We start from the raw sequence: 26521 nt of genomic DNA, 5'->3' as shown, positions 1-26521 counted from the left end.
ATGAGCACTTAGTCACACAGTCACTGTGCATGTGTTTGCACAAAACTTTTAAATCATGACAACTTCCTATAAACTGGCTTTTTGTCAAGAAACCAGTGAATCAAAGTTATAATTTCCAAAACAGCTGGATTTGTACATGCTCAAACAACAAATTCCAAATTCAGGCAACACTAAATCCATTGAGCTAGCTATAAATGTTACTGTATAGTATAACTTTTAATCATTCATCTCATTCAATCTCATTGTAGATATCGTGTCAGTGTAGCATTCAAAGCTACAAGTCATTTATGATATGGTAAGCATAATAAACATGGTTTTATTGCATGTCGTTGAAATGAATAATGAATATCAAGGACACAGTCCTCCAGAGTTTTGTTAATAGTTGCCAAATATGCAAAAACTGATCAGTTCGATTACAGTGAAATACTTTGATTGTATTTTAAGTGAGTAAATCAGGGCATCTTCAGTTACAGTGTAAGCATGCGTCACTCATCTGTGGTGCTGCTTTAAGTGAACTACTGCCAGCCACACGGTATTAAACTACTACTGGAGGTGTATTTTTTCCTAATACCAGGTTCATCATCTAGCCCTTCATTTAAAAAGTGTCATCTTCTCAGAAATCACCTGAATCTTTCCATTAAATACATTATCATGGCATCTCAGAGATAACAGACCCAGTGAAGAGATCTACAAAGTCCACGTTAGGAAGTTGGAGGGTTGGCTGTGTCATAAATCACTAGTTTGTCAGCCAGCAGGATGAGCCATGTGTGTTTTACTTCTACTTCTATATAATCCTGTGCAATATAATACAGAATCCTTGCCATAAGTTTTCAGGTTATAGTTTGTAATGTTGAGTTTGTGTTATTAGAAGTTTGTAAATTACTGAAGCACATATATGATTGAGTTCAATTTGAATGTAAGTAAACATTGCTCATTGATTTGACCACCTGTCTTCACAATATTATGATCAATCTTGTTCAGGGGTTGCCACTATCATCTGCCTCCATCTCTCTCAACAACTTTCTCCAAGTCCTCCTTCACCCCATCATCTTTTTTTTCACCCACCATCCGGTCCATCTTCAACATCCTTTGTCCAATTTCCTCTGCAGTTATTTTTTTCTCTGCACAAATACGCATGTCAATTTAAAAAAGTTACATATAATTTCAAAACCATTTCCATCTAAAAAGTTATTTCACACTTTACTAAAAGTTAAAAGGAAAAATAATCCTGGTTCATAGCGAGCGTTTTTCCCCAGGTAATTTGCAATAGCTACTCCAAGACTACTGCAAAAAAAACCCACGGAGACCAGCTGGGTTCACTGACGAGTAGATTGGTGCAAGAACACAGTGATTGAATTACAGGCCTCACAGAGTGAGCATGAGTCCAGCGCCATAATCAGAGGTATTTCCAGGGTGCTTTACATGGGGACGTGGCAAAGGGAGGATCAAGAAGTGGTCAGCCCTGCTCTGAATCCCCACTGCTGTTGACGATGTCACTTTTTGCATATATGCTTCTGTGTGGGCCTCATTATAAGTAATGCTGAGCTAAATATATGGTGGACTTGGAGCTCATGAAAGGTTTACTCGATAGAGAAAAGTCTTCAGAACGACTGAGTGTATACACACCGTCAGAGCTATGAAAGCAGCACATATTCACACTGACAGTGTATCAGCTAATGCATTACTAGTGCATTAGCATAATGAACAAATGAGATACAATTACAGCATAACACACTGCCTCATGGAGGCATTATCCGTGTGCTAATCGATATACTGTGTTTACACTCCACATTACTACCATAGCTCCATATTTTAGTGGTTTACACATTTACTTTGCAAAAAAATTTGCTAGTTCAGCTGCACGTTGTGTCAGGAAGGAAATGTAGAGTTTAAAAAAAAATCAAAACATGAAGAGCTATCTGCCTGAGACTCCTTGTGACAAGGAAGCAGCTCAAATTAGCTTTCTATTACTAACCACCATATTCTTTTAGCAATCTTTTGCAACCAGGGATTGGGCTGCCAGGGCCTCCTTCAATGACAACCAATCAATCCAAACTCTACAGGCCTGTTCAGGGTGGTGGGCTGGCTTAGCTCTGTAGGCCTGAACAGCAGACGCTCACCCTTGAACCCCAGGAGCCAGGGCAGGTTAATTTTGTCCCTTGCTTTCCTCATTGACAAGGTTGCAGCATACCTCTCTGGGCAAGCGGAAGGTACAATCCACTAGTCACCAGTCCAAGATGGAGACAGTCATACATTCACTTCACAAGGTTCTGCAGTAGTGATAAATTTGAGAACCTGACCGATGCAGATAGAGGGAGAAGAGCAAACTCCAACAAGGAAGCTTAAATAAAGAACCTTCTCACTGTGAGGTGACAACACAAACCGCTGCACCTGTGCTTGCTTAAGCCATGTTTTACAAAAATATACATTTCTAAAAAGATTACCTTCTTTCTGAGTGTTAAACAACTGAACTATGCAAAAATATTAACATTTAGAGACAGTTAAGGAAACTTCTTTCCTTTTACAGTTTTTTTTCTCTTATAGAACCTCCTGTGCATACTTTTATTGTGACCTTTTTTTTGTCTAATTGTAGTTAAATTGTAACTAACATTTGTTTATTTCTATCAATTACACTTTACAACTACAGCTTCAAAGTTTAAACCTCAGCCCAGGTTTAAACAGTTAGCGAAACAGTTATAAACATCCATCTATTGCCGTGTGGTTGGACATGAATGTCAAAGAAAAAAAAAGTATTCTGCATTTATAAACTGCAGATATCACAGCTGGAATCATGCAAGGGACAGATGTTTACACTTATAGTTGTCTTATTTTAAATACATCGTTAATTATTAGGGTTAGGACGCAACAGTGGCCACTTTTTTCCAAAGCTTGTTTTGTTGGTTTTCATGGTGACGCCTGTCCACGGAATGGTCTAGAAAACACGCTGGCGACAGGAAGCAATTTCAAAGTCGTGGTGACTGACTAGAAAAACTCGGTAGTTGGAGTCCGTGGACAGAAACACGGGGCCGTGCAATGTGGTGGGCTGTGAGGGGAAGGAGAGGCGTTATTCAATCAAACTTGAATAATTGTTCGCCTGCAGCCGCAGCAGGAACTGCAGAGCTTTTTGGGGCTTCTCCACTTCACGTTGTGCTTTGCAACGTGACCGCTGTTACCCAGTCCTCTGTTACGTCGACGGGGCGCTTGGCTCCGCCCCCACCAGTGTCCTGAAAGTGTGTCACTGGGTTAAAGTGGCTCGAGCAGCCCTGGCGGAGGGGCGTGGCTGACAAATGGGTCACATGGACGAGCCCACTATTGAGAACATTTAGTTCTCTCCACGAACCCGCAGTCACAAACACGGCGAAAAAAGAGGGGGGAGTTCCTCCCTATTCAGCTGCCTATACTCGACCTGCTCTTTCTCAGACGCGCCTTCATGACTCACCGAGTTGGACCTGCAGAATTTTTCCGAAATAGAAGCTCGACGTGAGCTCGTGCACCGTCTTTGACTATCAGAGTTCAGTATCAGTCGTTGATCTGTGAAGTGGCAGAATAAATCCTGTGCGAATTTAGTCAGATATCTGTTGGACGTTTTTTTTTTTTTAATTTTCTTAATTCATTGATCGGAGATGCCTGAGGACATTGGGACAGCCAAGCCTGGTAAGTTTGTTTTTCTTTAATAGTTAAAGTAATAGATATTTAAGCTTGTCACATCCATTGCATGCACTGTGCAGAGACGCTACTACTACTGCTGCTGCTGAGTTTTTTGTTTTTTGATTAACGGTGTCAGCTGCTTTTAATATATTTATTACAAAAAAGTTTATTTATATGGGCTTTTGACGGTTGTGGACGGGCTTCCCTTTAAAGGTATGCGTGACATTGACTTGTACTTGTGTGTACCTGTGTGTCATGCACTTATTTAGTGAATAATAAGGAATTTAAAGTGTTTTAAACAGCAGGACGTGAATGAATGGCGTCCTAGCGAGTGGACAGTATTTTAACGCAATAATCAGACTTAACGTTTGAACACCATCGTGTTTTTTCTATAGACTTGTGTTACGTTAAGTTGTGGCAGGTTTTAAAGTGTGCTAATAGACGTATTTTCGCTGTATTACCGTGTTTTAAAACGAGGTTAGGAGTGCCACTGAGGCGCTGCGTCGTTTACATTTGACACAACAACAGTGTTCCACTTCCCCGAGCCCTCTCACATGGACAGCGTATCCTGGCCATGTGCCTCTGTGTACACGCTCCCAGGGAACACTGCTCTGATTGGTCGAGGGGCGTTCCCTTTTTGGGCGCACGCTTCGGCGGTGCTCTACTCCGATTGGTCGGGACAAAGCTCGTGACGTAGGGTGTTGCACAATCCACTCCGAATGCGGCTCTCCTGGCGCGAGGCTCTCTTGCTGGGTACACGTGAGCCGGGGAGAAACAGCAGCGAGCTGACCTAGATTTTTTTTTTCCTGTCTTCCTGGCGTTTCGCTTTCACAGAAATTCATGACAGGTCCACGTGTGGGAGGGCCGTGAAAGAGAGCAGTCATGGCTCGGGTTAGGTAATCGTCTGCCGCGGCCTCTGGCACCAAGGGGCTTTTTAAAGAAAGGGTTAATGAAGAAAAACAGTTCAGCTTTCACGCAGGTATTCCAGTAAACCCCGACTCTTCACACGTACACGTTATATTCGTGGAAATTTCCCAAGTATGTTTGGCAGGGGCGTTTTGAGGAGTTTATAGACGGGGTGGCACTGGTGTGACCCAGAATGACTTGGCGCAGACGGTGCTGTGTGAAAAGTAGCACAACACACAAGTTTTTTTTTTTTTAAACGTTTTGAATATCTGCCACCAGTCATACTCAGTACTACAACACACAGCTTCAAAGTATATTTATAAGGTATATGAAGTAAGAAGTAGAAGTTACACAGAATTATACAATATTGGCTCTTAACAAGCGACTAGTTTTATACTTTAAAACTTTTAAAGTTAGTAGCATAAAAAGGCCATGGGCGTCCAAACTGAAGGGTCTCTAGAGCTTTTACAGAAGACCCGCAGATGCAGTTTTCTCAGTAAACCGTGTTTTTGAACTTGATCTTACAAAGCATGTTTGGCATTTAACATCTGCACCACCCTACTTCCCATTCATTCACTTCAACAAACTGGCGTTTGCCCTGAGGGAATTAACAGGTTATTTGAAATTTGAAGGACTTTCATGAACACTTTAAGCAGACCTGTCTGTGGATCTGTTGCCATAAAAACTGCGGGGCTAAAACACGGGGCCAGCCCGCTGAGATTTTCTTGCTGGACATGTCATTACGTAACACACGGCGGATGTTTTCCCTTTGTGTTACTTGCCTCCTACACGTGTTGCCTTGCTCTGGTGCTTCACTGACCCCGTCTAGTCGTTAAGTCATTGGAGCACGCTCCCATGGCACAGAGACCCAGGCTTGTTATGTAACAGTGTTATCCAACCAGCAAGCACTGGAGGTGATAAAACAGGTCAATCACAGTATTGAATAAGCCAACCAGGAACAGCACATGCTGGACTGCTGTGCTGCCTGGGTGTGTCAGAGGCACCTGTTTCTACTGTAGATGTTTGTGTTATTGTTTTATTCCCCTTACCGTTTCTGTTTCACAATAAGAGTTGGCACGCTTGTTGTTTTGTATGTCAGAAAGACAAATATTTGGATCTGCTAATATGGCTGCAATGCACCATAATTCTTGGTATCAGGTTTACATGGAAACGGGCTATCACAGGTCCACAGATAGCAGTGTTTACCTTGTGTGTTTGCACTGGTTCACTTTTGTGTTAGAATTAGGGTGGACCATATATAAGTAAAGAGTCTTTCCCTGATTTTAAAGTGACCCTCTTGTCCTCTTTCTTTCTGTCTGCAGGAGGTGTAATTGCCTATATTTCCTCCGGGTCTGCCCCCAGCCCAGAGTCCTGCATGAGCAGCAGCTCCAGCAGCGGCTACCTGTCGACGTCACCAACTCCTTCCCGCCCCTCGCTGCCTAGCAGGGCCGTAGGCATGGTAGTGGATATTGCTCCACCAGCCAAGAACGGCAGCCCGCGCGGCCACGGCGGTGAAAAGGCCGGCCGCTCATCTGCGTCTTCAAAGAGCAGCATCACAAGTAAGCACTAAAGCCTTCGTTTTATGATCAGCACGCTTATTTATGTGTCACATGTGGTGAACCCCTGTTCATCTTTTTCTTTAAAGAAATCAACGGCATGGTGCTGCTGTGCAAAGTGTGCGGGGATGTGGCGTCAGGCTTCCACTACGGTGTCCACGCTTGCGAAGGATGCAAGGTGAGACGCATCCCTAGAAGGATTCATTTAAAGTAAAATTCACATCCTCTTGTGCACATGGCTCATGCTCATCACTGGGGGATCTTGGGAATTTGTTTTTAGGGCTTCTTCAGGAGGAGCATCCAGCAGAACATCCAATATAAGAAGTGTCTAAAGATGGAGAACTGCACCATCATGAGGATAAACCGCAACCGCTGTCAACAGTGTCGCTTTAAGAAGTGCCTGGCTGTTGGGATGTCTAGAGATGGTGAGAGTTAAGATTTATTTACATTCAGAAAGAAAAAAACACCCTGTGATTTATGTTTACGCTAAAAGCTTCGTAAACTTAATGACTGGTTCTCTCTCAGCTGTTAGATTTGGCCGTATCCCAAAAAGAGAAAAGCAGAGGATGCTGCTTGAGATGCAGAACGCCATGAACAACATGATGAGCAACAACAGCCAGTTGCACAGCATGCTCCAAGGACACCAGAGCCCCCCGCTGCCCATGGAGGCCATGACAAGTGACTCCAACTCCTTTCCATCCTCTTCCTCCTCTTCCTCTGCTTCCGATTCGCCGTCGTGTTCCAACCCGTCCTCCCCGCAGTGCCCTCAGGACTCAGAGTCAGTGGTTTCTATGGACACCACCTCAAGCTCATCCTGCTCATCGGACAGCGGTGAGGACGAGGCACTTGTCACACTGAACAGGCAGCACCAAGATGCCTTAGCGTTCACCCAGCAGAGATCACCAATGCAAGGTCAGACCTCACCAGCCACAGTCTCCGTGGAGATGGGGTGTGAAAGACGAATGGAGGAGCAGCAGGATAGGTGGAACTGCTGGAACAACAGCGTGGTGGTGAGAGATTACCAGAACTGTCCTTACAGCAGCGGCCAACATGTCACCAACCCGGCCTACAGGGAGGAGAGGGGAGGTTGCCAGCAGCAGCTCAACAGCACCCCTAGCTGTGAACAGTCAGAAGACAGCCAAAGACAACAGACAGAGCTCCACACACAACCTGCCTCACATGTTTATAATGGACCAAACAGCTGTGTGAATAACAGGGCACACTTGGTGAGTGATTTCATTTCTCCCCTCTTTGAACGTCTTCAGAGTCCAATGAAAAGAAAAGCTGGATTAATTTTCATCACACTGACATCTTTCTTGTTTGTTTTTCCAGCTGTGCCCGATGAACACCTCACCTTACGTGGACCCCAGAAAGCCCAGCCAGGAGGTCTGGGAGGAGTTCTCCATGAGCTTCACACCAGCCGTGCGAGAAGTGGTCGAGTTTGCCAAAGGGATCCCGGGCTTCCGCGACCTACCCGAGCACGATCAAGTCGGCCTGCTGAAGGCTGGAACCTTTGAGGTAAGAAGGCAAACAGGCTGAACACAAACACTCGTGTTATTTTGTCCTCGCTTTGAAGTCAGACACTGCAGGCTCGTCAATACCAGGAATACAGGAGCCACAGTGAGCAATCTGCCAGCTGTGTGCACAGGCAAATATTTGTTCTGATAACAGTTGGGATAGAAATGAAAGAGGCTTATCGAATCTTCTGTTTCAACTGTGTACCAGTAAATTCTTGTCAGATTCTTTGAGGAGCTGAACCTCAGTTAATTTAAATAAAAAATTGATACAGTGCAAAGTTGCAGATTCTTGGTCTTATACCAACTACAGTATGCAGTGAAATGACCCTCCTCTTAAGTATGGTGCCAAAGGTTTAAAGTGGGATGAGACTATTAGGCATTTATTACATTATAAAGTGAGAAATGCAGTTATTCGTTTATTTCTGTTGGCTTGATCAAAGTCTTTGTCATGGTCTAAATAATGAATTCCCATCTTTGCTTCCAGGTGCTGATGGTTCGATTTGCCTCTCTGTTCAACATTGCCGAGCGGACGGTGACCTTCCTGAGTGGCAAACGCTACAGCCTTGACACACTACGCTCATTGGGTGCCGGCGAGCTCCTCAACTCCATGTGCGAGTTCAGCGAGAAGTTGGCGGCGCTGCGGCTCAGTGCAGACGAAATGAGCCTCTTCACCGCTGTGGTGCTTGTCTCAGCTGGTGAGTAACATACGCCGTACATATATGGACAACAGTTTAACGGCACAACTTGCAGTATTATCACAATGGAAGGAGTTCTCCAGTAATAATGCCCTCTCTCTCTCTCTTTGTTCCGGCTCAGACCGCTCAGGGATCCAGGACTTAAAATCAGTGGAGGCTCTGCAGGACAAACTTATCCGAGCACTGAGAAACCTGGTGATGCAGAACCACGGCGACGAGTCGGCCACCACATTCACCAAGCTGCTGCTCAAACTTCCTGAACTGCGCTCGCTCAACAACATGCACTCAGAGGAACTACTCTCGTTCAAAGTGCACCCTTAAAAAGCTTCCTGAGCGGGTACTCGTGTAACTTCCACTTCCTCCACACACACCTTCACCCGGACCTGCCTCTTACCATGCCCTCTCAGCCCCCCCTTTCCCTGCAAACTGACCAACCCAGTTGTGTGTTTGTTTCTAGAATGTATGAAACTGTTTTTTGTTTTTTTTTATTCTATTTTTGTTGAAAAGAGAACAATTAAAAATGTACTGTATTTATAGAAGACGTAGCTTACGCTTGTTGCACACAAACACACGCAAGTGCTCGTGTGTCAGAGGTTTATAGTTTTGCAGTTCGATGCAGTTTTCTATTTTTAAAAGCACGAAGAGTATTTAACTGGCTTAATGAGAATATAGAATAGAAACTAATTAGTCCATGATATTGATTATTTTTTAACATGTTTCCTCCAAAAGCCATTTAATTCCAAAGTGTATTCTCTAATGAGCGGGTGAATGTGAGAGATTATATATATATATATATATATATATAGACATATACTGTACCTTACACACATTTTTTTTGACTGCTACATGTTTGTTGAGGAAAACAAGCTATCAGAAAAATATTGAAAATTGTGTGAAGATTGCTGCTAATGCATGGCTGTATTAATGCAAAACTACTATTATCCTCCCCCCCCCCCCCCCCAAAAGCATCTGTTCAGTTAATTGACTCGCTAAATCTACATTTATATGCTTTGTGTTTAAATTTGGTTTTCATACTCATGTCCATGCCAACTGCTGGTTCACCTTCCAGTGATTTCTGGGCAAAGTCAATAAGGCTATTTGAAGCAAAAACACTACATTTGCACTTTTGGGAGAGGGTAATTTTTTTTTTTTTATATGTATGCTTTCAGCACACAAATGTTTTTGTCTTTTTCCACCTGTTTGGTGGAAAAAGGCAAACTGTTTTCAGCCCAGCACTGAATTTGAATTTGTTTTTGTCAGCCATTTTGTTAAAATGTTTCTTCTACTGGCAGCACTGCCACCTGTAAATAAATATAAATATCTGAGGAATATAGAATATAAATATGATATAGTATAAATAAAAACAATGGAAGAATAATTTGTGTCTGCAGTGTGTGTGTTTGTTTTTGTTTTTTAAATAATAAAAAAAAAAAAGGTTTTATACTGTACATGTCCAGAAATTTTGGGGATGTAATGGTTGTTATCTACCACTAGATGGAGCAATGTGCACATGGTGTCTCTATTTAAACATGGAAACATCACTCTTGAAAAACAAAATATTATTTATCCTAAAAGGAACTGCCTCAGGTAGGAACGGAGACAGTAATTAAGCAATGAAATATTGTAGACTTCACCCCTGACTGGAAAAGTCTGGCCTGAAGGGCAGCTTCAGAACTCAAGCACTAGATTCATAAAGGTAAGGGTCCATAAAGTAGCAGAGAATGTTGCAAAGAAAAAAGTAACATTGTAATTTTTTAATTAAACCACACATCCACTCAGATAACTTAAACTTCACATTAGAGCCACAAGGGGGCAAACCACTACATCAAGACGACAAAGGACCTCAGAGATGCATCCGGCTCTTTAATTGATCTACAGTCCAGTGAATCCTCATCATGCGGTGGCTGTAGCTCAGGTGGCAGAGCAGGTCAGCCACTAATCAGAAGGTTGGTGGTTCGATCCCCAGCTGCCTCCTGGCTGCATGCCAAATAGCCTTGGGCAAGACCCCATGTTTGCCTACTGGTGGTGGTGGTTTATAGTTTTGCAGTTCGATGGTGGTGGCGCCAGTGTCCGGCAGCCTCGCCTCTGTCAGTGCGCCCCAGGGCAGCTGTGGCTACAATGTAGCTGCCATCACCAGTGTGTGAATGGGGGAATGACTGAATGTAGTGTAAAGCGCTTTGGGGTCCTTAGGGACTGAGTAAAGCGCTATACAAATGCAGGCCATTTACCATCAAAAATGGAGTCCGTGGAAGTGTGGCTGTCAAGAACCCATGTTTTAAGAGGCAGTTTTTCATGATTTTGTTGGATAACACACAGTGAAGATTAGACAGGAAAGCATGGAGTCAGGGATAACGCACAGCAAAGGGCCTTGGGTCAGACTCAAATCCAGGCTGGTACATTTAGCATTGCGGCATGTGATCGCCTGATCAACCTAGTGAGATAAACTGGCACCCAAGAATCCATTCTTAAAGAAGGGAAAGACAGTGGAGGCTCTGTCATGGCCTGGGCTTCATTTCAGCCTGTGGCTTCTAATGAATGCAGAAAAGTACAGTCAGATTTTCATCTACCAAACAAAAACAACTAGAAAGCACCAGACTGGCAGCAACTTCATTTTTCAGCATGACAATGATCCAAAACACAATGCTAAAAGAATACCTGGATAGAAAACAATTACCATGGATCACCATTACTAGCTTCCCAAGAGCCTGGACCTCAACATTATTAAAGCAGTGTGGGGTCATCTTAATGGAGAAAAGACATCCAACATTCAAAGAAAAACTTTGAATGTCCTTCAAGAAACCCGGGGAACTACTTAAAGAAAATTCAAGAAAAATGGCAAAGAGAGTTCAGGCTGCCAAATTTGGATTTTTAAGCTTGAGTAGTTTCAAATCTGAAACTTAAAGTTTTAAAAATAAATAACCTTGAACACAAAGTACGATACTTTAATTCAAAATACAGTTGAATAGAAGTAGAAAGCAGCATGACAGAAATATACATGAGGTGCAATCAACCTGTACTTTAGGAAAATAACTAAGTGGGTTTTTAGGTATAATTTAAAGATTAAATTGTTTTATTGTATCAATATGTTGTTATTATGAGGTATTCTGTAGACATTTACAATAATTTAATATATGTAACAAGATAACTTATTAATCACGCAGTGTGTCAGGGGCAGGCAGTTTGATCGTGCAGCTGATTATCCTAAACTACCAGGATTTTTCTTATTGTTACATTCAACCACTGACATTTTGTGGTTCAAACATTTGAATGAATCATTAATGGAGATTTGAAGCTTTCGAGTTACTTGAATGTTTTCTCAGTGCTCAGGTACCTGTGTAATGACCTGGATCACAAACAATGAAATATCTAGCATGTTTTAGCAATGAGGAAAACTCGATGTAAGCGCACAAGTTTTACAAGGAAACTCCAGCTTTAATCTATATAGTACAGTAATTGCACAACACCTAAATTCTTGAGAGAGAAATATGCTTAAGAGAGCTTAGATATATGGCGATTTTATGTAGAAGCTAATTTGAATGTTGTAGCTTTCTTTTTTCTTACGTCTGAGCTGGCATTGTGCAACCCTTTGGATTTGAATGATACCTCAAGGGAGCTTTGAATGCAAACACACACACACAGAAAAAAGCTCAACCAAGCAAACAAACAATTAAAAAACAAGTTAAGAATAAACAAACAAGCTTCACACTCATTTTTACTCATTTTATTAATGATGTTATGTCCTCGGGCTCATTCATTGATATGCATTTATTCAAAAGTAAACATTTCCATCACACTTTTGCAAGTCTAAGATTTTCTGTGTTCATTCATAACTTTTCCTGCTGTGAGGTATTTGTTAAATTCTAGTTCATCAAGTAATAATTCAGTGCTCTTTCCCACCTTGAACTTTAGAGGGACACGATAACTGACCAATAAGACCACAACACTGCAGAATTTTCCTTTAAATGACATTTGAGGACATCTCCAAATCATCATAGTATCTGCTATCATTTAATAGACGAAGCATAATCAGTACTGTGGGGATAATTGTACATTTCTACTTGTATTGCAGAGTACTAGTTGACTGAAAAGTTCATTATGTTTAGTATATGGAAGCAATATTTTAAAAAATTACATAAATACCTTTGACAAATTAGTTCAGATCAAGCACAGAAATATTACTGTGAAATATTACTGAGCTTCAGTCTGTTTTCAGAGGTCACAGTTAGTTCAGTTCTTTAGTTTAGTGTGGAGAGGTTGGCATACACTCATAACCGGCCTAAAACATTCCCCCAAATCTATCCTTAAACTGTCTGTAGAAAACCTGGGATTCATTAACACCAAGGGCGTAGATTTGGCATGGACGGAAGGGACATGTCCCCACCAATATCCAGCGATTATTGAATTGTCACCGCCAATAATTTGATCTCTTCGAGTAAAGAAAAACGATCTGTCAACGTCTCATTCACCCAGCGGTGCAGAAGGAGTTAAATTACGTCCTCTACTGGAGTCCTACCTCATGTGACAAATATGGCCAATGTGATTGGCTGTGCCTTTCAGGGAGCCCTGTTTAGTTTTAGCAGCGGCAATCCTGCGCTGCCAGGAGGAGAGGAGGCAGCAAAAAGGAAGAACCTGGATATAAGAAAGTGTTTCAAAGAAACCTGTAAGTCACTTAAAGTCAAGTTCACTCATAAAATGTGTCCGTCACAATAACGTTACAGGCTATGCTAGGCTTTGGCCCACATCAGTCTAAAACTGTATGTAATCATGAATAACGTGTTTTGGAAACTAACTGCACAACAGGCAGCGCTATTAGTTCTCTCAGTCTCCCAGTGTAGCGTTTCTAATTTTGAATGAAACTGTCAGAGAAAACGGCAGCCTCAAGCAAGCCAGGATATTAGTTTACAGAAGCTGTTAAAATTATATGTCTAACGTTAAAATGTTGGTGACACAATAATTTCATCCTAATGGCACTGACATATTCATAGGGTTAATTTCTGAAACAATATATCATGAGGTAGTTATGATTTTGCAAATATTCCACCTGGTAGTGCAGTTTGCCCATTAAAAAAAAAATAAAAAAATACACTCACCCTGCAAACATTACTGATGAGTGACTCATCAGCAATGTTTGTATAGTGCGCCTAAAATGTTGCATAATTTTGCCGAGAGATCTTTTACTTTGTAGTAATCTTAGATGAGTAGTTTTATGGACAAAACCCACCAGGTCATTCAGTGTTCCCTTAGTGCTAATGTGTAAGAGATGTTGGTGTACTATAACTGAAGTAATGTTGTTAAGTCGTTAAAGTCATATTCTTTTATTGTCGTGACTGTATTTGAAGCTATTTTTATTATTCTATGACACCTGATTTATAAGGAATATGGCTGAAGTAAACTAAAGTCTAAAATACTTAGTCATTTGTTTAATAGTAATTTAACATTATATATTTCACATGTAAAGCTATGAATTGTAATTTTAAATGGTTTAAAAGAATGTAGAATAGCATATGTAGGCCAGTATATTTCTCCTTTTTTTTAATCAAGAAGCAAAGACTAAAAGGGGAAAAAAAAAAAAAAGAAACAGGGCAGGGTTCAGTGGTTGAATCATCCGTCCCCACCAATGCCAAAACCAAATCTACGCCCTTGATTAACACGTTCAGTCATACAAATTTAGAATTGACTTGGATCATTACTCCAGCAGGAAGGAAAAATGTGCATCAACCGATGAACTGCTTATCTCATACTGACAGGGTACTATGTTCCTTTATTACAACCTTAATTAAAAGATCTGTGGTTTTCTTTTATAACCCACACGCAACAACATGATATATACACATATGGCAAAGTATCTACATAAGCTTTTTATGGCTTTTTGTCATGATGTTGTCGTTTCAGTGCAGCAGATCCACGACAGCAACGTCCTACATTGCATTATTGAAGAGCCTTCTCTAACTGCAGTCACAAGCTCCTGTCCCGAGTGCTTATGAAAGTCTTTTCCACACAATTTCTGGATGTCATGATGTTTTTTATTGAAATTAAGTGATTAGGAAAAGGAAGCCTTTCATGATCAAAACATCAACATTTATACTGAGTGCTGTGAAATTTTGGCTTTACATATAAAACACTTTAGCATACATTCTTTTGAAAAATGGTCTTTCAGCCCACTTTAAAGTCATTGTTTCCACACAAACCATGTTTGAAAATTAATATTTCACAAACTAAATGTAAGCGCCTAAAATTTTCCCTGATCTTTTTTGCCATCAAAATAAATCAAGAGCTGTTTTGGGACCATTACATTAAAAATGTTCAATAGTTTAACAGTTTAAATTAATAAAAAAATATTTAGATGATATATAGTTAAATTTTACAAAATAGCTAAATAAAGCACAAAATACTTTACAGCATGAAATTAATAATCCCAAAAATGAATAAAAGGTCATTCAACTTTCATGCTGCACTGCTCAAATATGAAACATTGTATTAAAAATTTGTACTTAAAAACAATATTAGTAGATTGTGCTATCCAAATAGAACAAAATTCTGGAGTTTCCAGTTTGTACTTTCATGATAATTGAGAAAATAATTTTGTTAAATATATGCATAATTTTCATGACCTACAATTAAGTAAAAAATTAAGTGCAATCATAGTCCTATCACAGTAGTCTTATTTTTATTCTTGTGAGCCTCTTTTATGACAAATATGATCAAAAAATGTTATTCTTATATTTATTTAAGGGAAATAAAACTGTCACTCAATAACAATACTAATGTTTAGCATCTATGAGCTTATGTAATATTTACATGTTCATAATCATAGTTATTATTATAATAACTTTACAAATTCTTAGTTGGTAGTTCTTAGTTTTACGTGTATGTGTAAACAATGGACGGATGCTACTTACGTTAACTAAAAAACTCGGTTGTGACCCCCAAATAATTTTAAAAAACAAACAAACAAATAATAGCAATAATTGTTGAAGTTGATTCAATTTAAAATACTAATGAAGAAAAAATAATGATGCAAACTCTATTTACAAACCAATTTAATTTAATTTCCTCCAAAATTCCTCACACATCAGGTGATGCTTCTGAAGACTTTTCATATTGTTACATTTCAGCTATCGTATTTGGTAATGTAAAATGGATTTTGTAATAGATTTTTACATTATGTGGTCTGAACATTTGAATGAATCAGTGGAGGTTTGCATGCACATCCACACAAGCTTGCAACATTCCTAAAAGTTTTTTCAGTGCTCAATTTCAATAAAATTTTCACCTGTTATTAAATAGATACAATGTGGAGTTTTACCACTGATGTAATTTACTTTGGTAAAACTCAGTTCAAACAAAAAATGTGACTTATGTCGGCGTCACATCTTGCTGTGAATACTTATGTTAATCAACTATAACCAATGTGAAAAAGAGAATTCTTTCATAAGAAATCATGGAAGTTGCAAATCTCTAAAGAGAGCACGGTTTATATGGGAGGATCACGAGAAAGCCTCACAGTGTCATCAAGGGTGTGTCACAAGTGAAATTTAAACTTTCCACTTATTTGCATTATATTATAACAGCAACCTCAGAGAGAAAGGAACACACAGTGACGAGCAGCTGTTCATGTTTGGTAACTCAAGAAGTGTGGTAAGTTTTTATCTATCTATCTACATATATACAACTTTCTTTTTGAATTTGCTGTAGTAATAGAGTTTTATATTAAGGTATAAACATTAACACGAGGCCCTTAACTAAATGCAAAAATATAGAGGAGATTTCTATATTATATATTTAAAGCTAGTTAGTTAGTGTCAGGTTAAACGTTCAAGAAAACAAGACACAAAACATTTTGTGGTATGTTTAAATACCTGTAAGAATTCCGGTCCTTTCTAATCGCTTTGTTTTTTAACCACTCTCATTGTAACAGTGAATGTTGTATATTTATTATAGCTTTCAATTTATAAATTCTGCTGAACTTCTTTTCTCCACAGTTAATCAAAGTGAACATGGATGTGTTTGTAGTCCTTCTCATGCTTTCAGGTAATATTTCAGGAGTGTGCTGTTTGTTAAATTCTTGTTCAGTATGTAATTATAATTATAATTCACTGTTCTTTTCCAAATAGAAATTGTTTCTACCTTGATTTTTTTTATAAGAGAGGTAATAACTGACCAAATATTGCATAGAGTTTTATGAAATGAAATTTGAAGACCGCTGTTGCTCCAATATTATGACTATAATTAAATGAATAAAAAGTAAGGAATTAACTAAATGTAAAAATAAATAAATAATAATACAACACAGGGACAGAAAAGTTTTCTTTTCACTCTTCTCAACGAAAAGCTAATTGTGTTTTCTAATTTGAGAAATCATGGTTTGATAGAATGCTGACTCCATATACCGCAGGAGCGCATATCAACTTAGAAATGTTCAGATTCACTAACATAAGTACAATTTAAAAAGTGTCTTCTATCTACACCACAAGTTGAACCATCACTGACATATTTCTCCTATTATAGGATCTACTGAGGAAATTATTTACTGTAGAAAGTAACATTTTCTGCAGTACCAAGTATACAAACATTCTGAACAAATATAAACAGTATTTCTTTTTAAAACGTCAAATAAAAATCTATTTCATTCTTCAGGTTTCTGTGTCTCCACTGCTTCCTTTCCAAACATCTATTACTTTATCAGTGAGGATAAGACCTGGGATGAGGCCAACGCTTACTGCATCATGGAGTACACTGGACTTGCCCAAATTACTAACCCAGAGAACAACACTGCACTGATGAACACCTCAGCTGGGGGATACACAGGCAAAGCCTGGATAGGACTCGTGGGCCTTTTAGGGTGGGTCTGGCTGGATGGAACACAAGCCACATATTTCATGTGGTACTATGAAGAACCACCGGCTTCTGACACTGGGTACTGTGGGTACACAATTTACCATGGGTGGGATAGTGCAATATGTGAAAACAAGTTTTTTTTCATTTGTTTTAATGGTAGGTATCAATCAAGATTATTTGTTGTAAGATTTCACTCCACTATTAAATTGACCTTGGTACTTATTTTTCAGAAAGAGGCTCAAAACATAAAAATACAACTTTTTTTATACTCTAGTTAGAGACTGGAAAAAAGCTCATGGTGAAACTCAAACCTGATGGATATTCATTAAAATAACAATGAAGTAAAGTATATATGCAGTACTGACATATGATTTATGTAGTGTATTTAAACCACAGGTTTGTTCTACACAGGCTATTTTTCAAAACATAAATTTAATCATTAATAGATGTATAATGTTACTAATGGAATCTATAACTTATGTTTCTTTAACAGGCAATGATTACATTGTTAATAAGACATATGTGACTTGGAATGACGCCAAAATCAGCTGTGAAAAGAAAAATTCAACTCTGGCACAAATCCCTGATGTGGTAACATTTAATAAAGTCAGGCGTGTATTTCCAAATATTGATCTTCACCCATATGAACCACTGTGGATTGGCCTTAGTTTTTCTCCAGTCTGGGTTTGGTCAGAAACCAAACAAATCAGCACATTCGTGAACTGGAAAACAGGACAACCTAACAATGAGAATAATTGTGCTGCCGTACTGGTGGGAAATGGAACCTGGACCACTGAACCATGTAGTGAGCAACATCCTTTCTTCTGCTATGGTATGAATGACATTTCCCTAGTTTTAATATTCAAGTCAGTTACCAGAGATGGTACGACCAGAAAACATTTAAAGCAAGACATAACGAAAATAATACACTTCTTTGTTTCATTTAATTCTTGAAATCTTAAGCTTCATATTTCAAATAATTTTTAATCACTTTATCTAAAGACTAACAAAAAATTGACAAATTTATACGAAAAGAAATTCCAATAATAAAAGCTATGAGGTTCATTCAGGTCAAAGGAGTGCACTGAATTTGTTTTTGTTCTGGAAATTTCTTTTTTTGGTATATGCTGAAGACATTCTATTTTAATCTAAGAACATCTAATAATATGCTAAAATAGTATTAATAACTTCCTCTAAACCAAGTATTTGTCAAATTTGATCAGATTTATTCTGAAATGATTTGTTTTTCTGTAGTTCAAAAAACAAAGAAGACAGTGTTGAGCATGAATATCCAAACTGATGTTGACCTGGAAACTCCAGATAACCAGGCTGCGCTGATGGAGCAGGTATACCGTGTGTGTGTGCCATAAACAACAAAACACGTTAGTCCTGCTTGATCATAAGATTTTGTTACATTCATTTTTGTACTTTGCGCAAATAACTCAATCAAATTAACTTTGACTGAGAGAATGGAGACACACACACACACACACACGCACACACACACACACACACACACACACACACACACACAAAATGTTTCATCTATGTTTATCCTGGTTTGTTGAAAAGATGGATTATGGGAAATTTAATTAAATTCCATTGTATTTAATACCACTAGATAACTAAAGCATCAATCTCACTGTGATTTACACTGTAAAAGTATTTTAGTAATCGAGTAATCTATCGATTAGGTCATCGCTTAATCAAGTAATTCGATAAGAAATAGTTTTGTCCTATTAATGATCAGTAACAACTATTCAAAAGAGAAAAAATAGAGGTCTTTCAAAATGTACTTCTCATTCGTTTCCATTTTTAAAAATTCAGTGTTTGTGTTTCATCCATCATCTTTTTCATTTGTCAAACTACAAAAAAACCCCCAAATCCTTTGTATTTATGTGTCATAATGAATTTTAGTTTTAAAGAAAATGTGAAAAATGTTCTCACCTCTGTTTGCTTCCATGTAAAACAGGACAGCTACCATCACCCTTCAGAAAGCTGTATAATTTAAACATGTTTCAACAGTAAGAAAAGATCCAAGCTGAAACACCAAGATTCAGCTCGGATCCTTTCTTACTGTTAATGACTGATAAAAAAAAATAGCATTATATGGGGAATTTCTCCACTCCTGAAATCATGTATTTTAGAGGTGGCACGAATTATAGTAAGGGTACTGATAAGAAAACAATGTGAGTGTCAAACACAAATATGACAGGCGTAAAAGTGCACTCCCAAAAAAGCTACGAAATAAAAAGTAACACAATTTATCTTCTTTCCTCTTATTTAGCTGCAAGCAGCACTCGCTAAGCAGGGTGTGACTGACTTCAAACTGAAATGGACGAAACAGCCTGTGCAGGAGAGCACGAAGAAAACTGATGGTACAAACACACACACACACACACACACACACACACACACACACACACACACACACACACACACACACACAAGAATTTCTCTGAATATTTAAATGGGTTTGTCTCATTTCAGATGCTTGTTTGAATGTGTGAGATCAAGTCCCAGAAGACTGTGCTACAACACTGTTCATTCAAAGAGGGATCACTTTAAATTGTTCACTCTTCAAGTTGTTATTAGTTAATTATATTAGTCCAGGTATAAAACTGCATGATTTGTGTGCATTAAGTCTGAATTGTAAACATTTAACTCTTTACCATTTTAGTTTTGCATTTAAAGTTAGTATGTTTGACACCACATGTGTGACTTTGAAGTAATACATCAGGGATCAATTTTCATTCCCCCAAGGCATCAAATAATGCTGTTTTGTTAAAGCTGTTGGTGTGTGTCAGTTGTTCACAAAGTGCCCTTTTAGAGAAATGTGACACACCTGATTAGTGGATTACTGAGACTTGGTTATCAGTCCCAACCTTTCAGCATGTATGGTTCCATACAGTTGTGAGGGTAGAAATTTAGTTCATCAGGTAAACTGACAGCTTTGTTTTCACATTATTCTCTCCTCATAGCAACAAAGTCCACATCACTGTAGATGCAGCACCAGTACATCTGTCAATTTCCAGCTCCACTCTCCCCGCAGTTGTTAAAAACCCCAGTGCTCCATTTAAATTCTCCAGTCACACTGAATATTGATGTCATTATTTTTTCCATAGTTAACAATGTTGTTACTTATCCTCATGAAAACATAAATAGGTTATCAGGTATGAGTTAAAATTGATTCGTTACACACTAAGATGATTATTCATCTTAAATCTTCCTTACTGTAAAATCCTATTAAAAGTTCAAAATGACTTGATAGCGCTGATTCCTCTGTGACAAAATGGATTGAAATAATCAAAAATATTAGCCCCACCTTTCACTGATGTATTTGTTTTTTATATATTACATTCACATATCCAGTGTAGTTATTTATACACTTAATCTAAAGTGCATTGTTAAGCATCTATAAGCACTTTCTGGCTATACAACTCCCCAGTCAGAACTGGTTGTGTATGACGGCAAAAAGTTGCTGGATCAACTGGTTCTTTGGACTGTTGTTAAAAGAAGGTGGCGTGCTACACAGTAGCAAACATGCCATATGCTAACTTTTTTGAGATGTGTCATAATTTTTCATGAAAGAGTGACGTGTCTCAGTTTAAACATTTGATGTGTTTCTATGCTCTGTTGTGAATAAAATATGAGATTATTGCACTGCAAATCATTGAATTTTGTTTTGTTATTTACCTATTTTAAATTGGGGGTACTTCAATACATGCAAATTGAAGTGAAATGTTTGATGAAAAGGCTACACGTGAAGGTTTGCCACTGATTAAATTTATTTTGGTAAAAGTAAATGTTCACAGGTTAAACTTATATATTATATCAACACCAGGTACAAATGACTGTGTACTTTTTCCAGCCCCGAACTGGATAAGCAGTTAATTCAATGGATGGATGGATGGATGTGAGTTACATAAACTAAAACATTAATTTATGATCCAAAATGTTTTACTCACACTTAGAAAACTAGAAACTTTATTGCAGGATATTTTAATAAAAAACTTTAACAGGAGCAGATCAAAAGCAGTACGAACTGATATTAATCACAAAATAATAATCAAATAACCTGAAACTATACTTATCTAATCTAACCTCATGCTGACCTTGTTGTGATATTTTGCAAGAGGGCTTGAGGAGAGAATGAGCATGTCTTGCTCAACAATATTCTTATATCTTTCATGTAGGTCACCACCCCCAGGCCATGTGGCTTCTAATGAATCCGGAAAAGTACAGTCAGATTTCCATCCACAAGAGGAAAACCTCTATAAAGCACCAGATTGGCAGCAACTTCATTTTTCAGAATGACAAAGATCCAAAACACAATGCCAAAAGACTACCTGGATAGAAAACAATCACCATGGATCACCATTACTAGCCTCCCAAGTAGTGATGGGTCGTTCGCGAACGAAATGGCTCTTAGAGCCGACTCTTTGAAGTGAACGACGCGAGCCGGCTCCTTATTGGGAGCCGTGAGGTTTTTTTTCTTTCTCTCACCCTCTCTCTCGCCCTTTTTTCCACTAAACTCCGCACGCGCGGCCTGTACTTTGCGCTGGGCAGAGGGGGGAGGGGCGTTAGTTACACTCGCAGTAGCACAGGAACAGAGCCAGAGAGAACGAGAGCGAGGGACAACAACGTCACATTAGAAAGGTATAGTAATCATCCGCTATTTTCAGTTGCAGATGATAAAGGATTCAGAAATCATGCAGGCCCATATGACAGAGAATGTGCATCTTCTTTTTGTTTTAATATTTTAATTTATATTTAATTGTGTTGTGGTTTGCAGTGTTTTGTGTTGTTTCACGTTAAATTTGTTTAAAAGGAAAAAGCTGAAAATTTAAATAGTTAAAAGTTTAAAATGTAAATAGTTGTTTTTTGTATTATATGATTTATTTATTACATTTTATGTGGAGTGAATAAATAAAGTATATTTATGGTGGACCTTAGAGACAAAGCACGTACAAACTCCAAAAAACGTACAAACTCCAAAACACGTAAAAACTCAGAAGCGCGTACAAACTCCAAAACACGTAAAAACTCAGAAGCACGTACAAACTCCAAAACACGTAAAAACTCAGAAGCACGTACAAAGTCCAAAACACGTACAAATGACAACAGAAGTGCTCCAGGTTTCTAGGGCGCAGTGTTGAGCTTTTGTTACCTAGTGGCTACACAAGCCAGGAAGTATCAACAACCGGATTTGGTGTGTGGTAGTAACAGGTAAATGAACTTTTTTTTTTTTAAATTATTTGAATAAATATGAGTGCTTGTCTATAAATACACAAACAATACACACATGTTTTCAATTGTGTAATTTAAGTGATCTGGGTAGCTCTGTTTTGGAAGTTCAGTAAACGCTAGAAATGTGTTTTGGAGTTTGTACGTGCTTTTTGGAGTTTGTATATGCTTTACAGTTTGTACGTGCTTTGTCTCTAGGGGCCATATATAAACATATATAAATAAAACCACTTTTTTTACATTAGTAATTCCTTTTCTGCATAATTTTATATTATTGTTAATGATTAAATAATTAAAGCAACAAAACAACCTGAAGAGCTGGTTCAGAGCCGAAAGAGCCGGCTCTTTTTAGTGAGCCGAGCCGAAAGAGCCGGATCTCTAAAAAGAGCCGGAAATCCCATCACTACTCCCAAGAGCCTGGACCTCAACATTATTAAAGCAGTGTGGGGTGGAGAAAAGAACTAAAGACATCCAACATTCAAAGAAAAACTTTGAATGTCCTTCAAGAAGCCTGGAGAACTATTCCTAATGACTACTTAAAGAAAACTAAAGAAAGCTGGTAAAAAGAGTTCAGGCTGTTTTGAAGAGTAAAGGTAGACATGCCAAATTTTGACTTTTAAGAAACTAAAAATAAATACGCTTGAACACAAAGTACAATATTTTCATTGAAAATACAGTTGAATGGACATAGAAAGCAGCATGACAGAAATATAAATGTGCATACATATACAGGTGCAAACAACCTGTACTTTAGCAAAGTAACTGACTGAATTCACAATTATATTGCACCACTGCCCCTAACCATGCTTTGGTGCATTTAAATTTATTATTATTTATTATAAGTTAGTTTATTAACTATTAATATCAACTGTACTGTAAAGCTGCCATATTTTGGGGGTAAGTGCCCTGGTGCAGGAAATATTAATCATTAGGCACTTTATAATTCAACATCCCTTCAACATCTGGAAGTAATTAAAGTTCCAAACTTGTGATGCTCAGTGAGAAATATACAAAATTTAGCAAAAAGTTTAAATCTACCTGTGAAGATATTGTGTGTAGGAGTTGAAATCCAACATGACACGCATGGGTGGAGCACTCACTTGTGTCCTCTACAGGGTGTTTGGGCAAATGTGTTCCCAGGGGTCAGATCAGCATTTAAAGGTTCCGGATTGGAGAAAGGAAGAGATGGAGTTGAGGAGTAATTTGTAAGTGTTTAGGTATATTTAAAGATTGATTTTTATTTTATTGATGCATTAATGCATTTATCATGGCTGTGTGCAGGAGACAGGAAAGAAGGACCTAAATACAGACTCAAATGCAGAGGCAGAAGGTGAACTAAAAAAGCAGTCTTATTGCTGGACATGGAGATAAACTAGCTAAACTGAGAAATACAAGCTAGACTGTCAAAGCAGACAGAACACACAGTTTGGTGCGAGTATGACATGATACTGACAGAGAGAAACACAGGGCTTAAATACACTGAGGGAAAATGAGGTAATGAGACACGGGAGGGAAACACAGCTGGGGAAGCAAAACTAGAGACACTGACATGAGACAGACCTTCAATATATGTAACAAGATAACTTAACTTTTTATCACAGTGTGTCAAAGGTAGAAAGTTTGATCATGCAGTTGATTGATCTTAAAGAACTGTAAAAAATCTGAGTTGTTTGTAGAGTCCTTCTGTTATGGTCTGTACGTTCCTGCAGCGAATCATTTACACACCCATCAGGTGAGGATACACCTGTGCATCATCAGTTAGCTTCTCTAACAAATCTCCTCATTCCTCTGGATTTTTAAAGCAATATCTGTGCTTGAGGTTAAACTTTAAGTTGTGGTCACCTGAAAGTTTGTTTCTGTGATTTGAAAAAAAAGGAAAACTGCAACAAAAATGCAATAATCTTAAACTGAGTAGAATCAAAATCCTGATTTATTTATGCTGCAAAATAATTTGAATTTTGATCAAGACACAAATCGCAGGGCTGCATGAGGACGTTAAGTAAGATCCTTCTTATTGCTACATTCAACCACTGATATTTTGTGGTCCAAACATTTGAATGAATCATTAATGCAGGTTTGAATGCAAATCAGGACAAACTTGCAACTTACCAGAATGTTTTTTCAGTGCTCAGGTTCAATACAATTTACCTGTGTAATGACCTGAATCACAAACAATTTAATGCCTACCATGTTTTATCAATGAGGAAAACTCAATGTAAGCACATATTTTTTTTTACAAGGAAACTTTATAATCTTTACTTAATCTTTATATTACAGTAAATGCACAACATCTAAATTCTTTTAAGCAACAGAAATCTGTTCAAGAATTTGATATATGATGATTTTAGGTAGAAACTAATTTGCATGTACTTTCCTTATATCTGAGCTGGCCTTGTGCAAACCTTTGGATTTGAATGATACCTTAAAGGACACACAGAAAAAAAAACTCAACCAATCAAACAAACATTTAAAAAACAAGAACGCTGGGTGAGGAGACCCAGGATCCTGACAGGTTATCATATTTGATTCAAGATTCAAACTGTTTATTGTCATGTGTACAGAAGAAATAGCATTTCTCTGTGCAATGAAATTCTTCCTTTGCTGTCCATATACAAATGCCAAGTTAGGTAAGGGTGAAAGCAGAGGTTCAGACAAACGCAAAGCAGAAAATAAAGTATCGCCAAATATGTTTCCAAACCAACTTCATTCTAAGCCAAAGCCTAGAAAATATGATGAAGCATATTTTGCTGAGGTAGGTCTCCGCGACAGAATTTGTTTACCCTCTTCTTACACTACTGACACTTTATTCACTTTTAGTCACTTGCAGTTATTTATTCACCTTTAGTCACTTTAATTTTAAAACTGTGTAATTTTAAAACTGTATATACTGTATATTCTGTGCATTTATTATTATCTTCAATGTTCAATGTTGTTTGTTAATTGCCCCTTGGGGATAAATAAAGTCTTCTGATTCTGATTCTGATACTTCGCGGCTTTGTACTCAGTCACATACTCAGCATAGTCCTGTATGTTGACAGAGCAGTTTGAAACACATCCCAGTCTGTTCGAGCAAAATAGTCCTGTAGGATGGGCTCAGTCTCTGGGGTCCAGAGTTTAACAGGTTTGATGACAGGGTTTGATTGACCTGTCTAAAGTGGGGATGTGGTGCCGCCCTGTATGAACCGTGTATGTTGCTGTAAACGTGATCCAAGGTGTTCTTGTCACGGGTATGAATGGCCATGTGTTGGTGATATTTTGGGAGCACAATCCGCAAATTGCACTTATTGAAGTCAACAGCAACAATAAAAGCAGCATCTAAATGTCTCTAATGCACTGATGACTTCATGGAGTTTTCCGAGCGCTGCTGCGGAGTCAGCTCACGGCAGGATGTAAACAATGGCTAAAATACAGCTGAGAACTCCTGTGGTCTGGTCTCCAATGTATACAGAGTCTGCAGCTGGACGGTGCATTCCAGGACTTTATCTGAGAGCCAGGTCTTGGTGAAAATAAGAGCGCAGCATTCTCTTATCTCCCTCTGTGTTGTGATCCTGGCTCGTATTTTGTCGAGTTTGTTTTCCAGGGATCGCACGTTGGCCAATAAGAGGCTGGGTAGCGGTGGTCGGCTAGCCCGAGCTTTTAGCCTTGCCTCGTTTGCGTCGCCGTCTCCGAAGCACTCTCCTGGGGTAGGGTGGCTCACTTGGACTCGGTGCTTTGTGGCCTTTCTGGGAGTGGTGGCGTTTGCGGTGGCTGCCGGGGAGAACGATGGCTGAAAGCTCCAGTGGTAAAGCTGAAAGCTCAGGTGGTAAGAAAATAGTAGAATCCAGATGATTGTGTGAGTTGCTGATGTCTAGTAGTGCCTGTCTTATGTATGTTAACAGTGCACAACACTTGTCGAGTGCAAAAAGAACAGAAAACACAAAAAACAAAAGAAAGTCGACATTCGAGAGTGGAGCGAGCAAACATGTCTGCCTCGAGGGCGCCATTGTCTTCGGTAAGGTGATATGGATTTTTCATAGATTTTTTACAGGTTGACATTATGTGGTCTGAACATTTGAATGAATCCTTAGTGGAGGTTTGCATGCACATCAGAACAACCTTGCAATTTACCCAAATG

At 38.7% G+C, this 26521-nt stretch overlaps 2 protein-coding genes across 2 annotated transcripts; both read left to right on the top strand.

Moving 5' to 3' along the window:
* The first annotated feature begins 3319 nt into the window (after positions 1 to 3319).
* On the top strand, positions 3320 to 9277 carry nr1d2a (nuclear receptor subfamily 1, group D, member 2a). Its single transcript, XM_087848461.1, has 8 exons — positions 3320 to 3654; positions 5877 to 6113; positions 6200 to 6288; positions 6391 to 6535; positions 6636 to 7336; positions 7443 to 7628; positions 8112 to 8322; positions 8444 to 9277. Exons 1-8 carry the CDS (start codon positions 3624 to 3626, stop codon positions 8641 to 8643), a joined length of 1800 nt encoding a protein of 599 aa, XP_087704587.1. The 5' UTR covers positions 3320 to 3623; the 3' UTR covers positions 8644 to 9277.
* Positions 9278 to 15936: 6659 nt separating this feature from the next.
* On the top strand, positions 15937 to 19670 carry LOC148100695 (macrophage mannose receptor 1-like). The gene is made up of 7 exons (XM_087847839.1): positions 15937 to 15960; positions 16305 to 16353; positions 16960 to 17316; positions 17654 to 17992; positions 18415 to 18506; positions 19448 to 19538; positions 19651 to 19670. Exons 1-7 carry the CDS (start codon positions 15937 to 15939, stop codon positions 19668 to 19670), a joined length of 972 nt encoding a protein of 323 aa, XP_087703965.1.
* Positions 19671 to 26521: the final 6851 nt, after the last annotated feature.

The sequence above is a fragment of the Neolamprologus brichardi genome, chromosome 11 (assembly GCF_056152115.1).
Source record: "Neolamprologus brichardi isolate AB-2024 chromosome 11, ASM5615211v1, whole genome shotgun sequence".
Lineage (NCBI taxonomy): Eukaryota > Metazoa > Chordata > Actinopteri > Cichliformes > Cichlidae > Neolamprologus > Neolamprologus brichardi.
This window is presented reverse-complemented; position numbering and strand designations above follow the sequence as displayed.

What these genes read in the sequence shown, in the direction of transcription:
- LOC148100695 (XM_087847839.1), top strand. Translation starts at nt 15,937, where the DNA reads ATGTTTGGTAACTCAAGAAGTGTG. An exon ending in TTTTTTCATTTGTTTTAATG is followed by an intron (nt 17,317 to 17,653) that starts GTAGGTATCAAT and finishes TTTCTTTAACAG; the next exon opens with GCAATGATTACATTGTTAAT. An exon ending in ACATCCTTTCTTCTGCTATG is followed by an intron (nt 17,993 to 18,414) that starts GTATGAATGACA and finishes GTTTTTCTGTAG; the next exon opens with TTCAAAAAACAAAGAAGACA.
- nr1d2a (XM_087848461.1), top strand. Translation starts at nt 3,624, where the DNA reads ATGCCTGAGGACATTGGGACAGCCAAGCCTG. An exon ending in TTCAAAGAGCAGCATCACAA is followed by an intron (nt 6,114 to 6,199) that starts GTAAGCACTAAA and finishes TTTTCTTTAAAG; the next exon opens with AAATCAACGGCATGGTGCTG. An exon ending in ACGCTTGCGAAGGATGCAAG is followed by an intron (nt 6,289 to 6,390) that starts GTGAGACGCATC and finishes ATTTGTTTTTAG; the next exon opens with GGCTTCTTCAGGAGGAGCAT.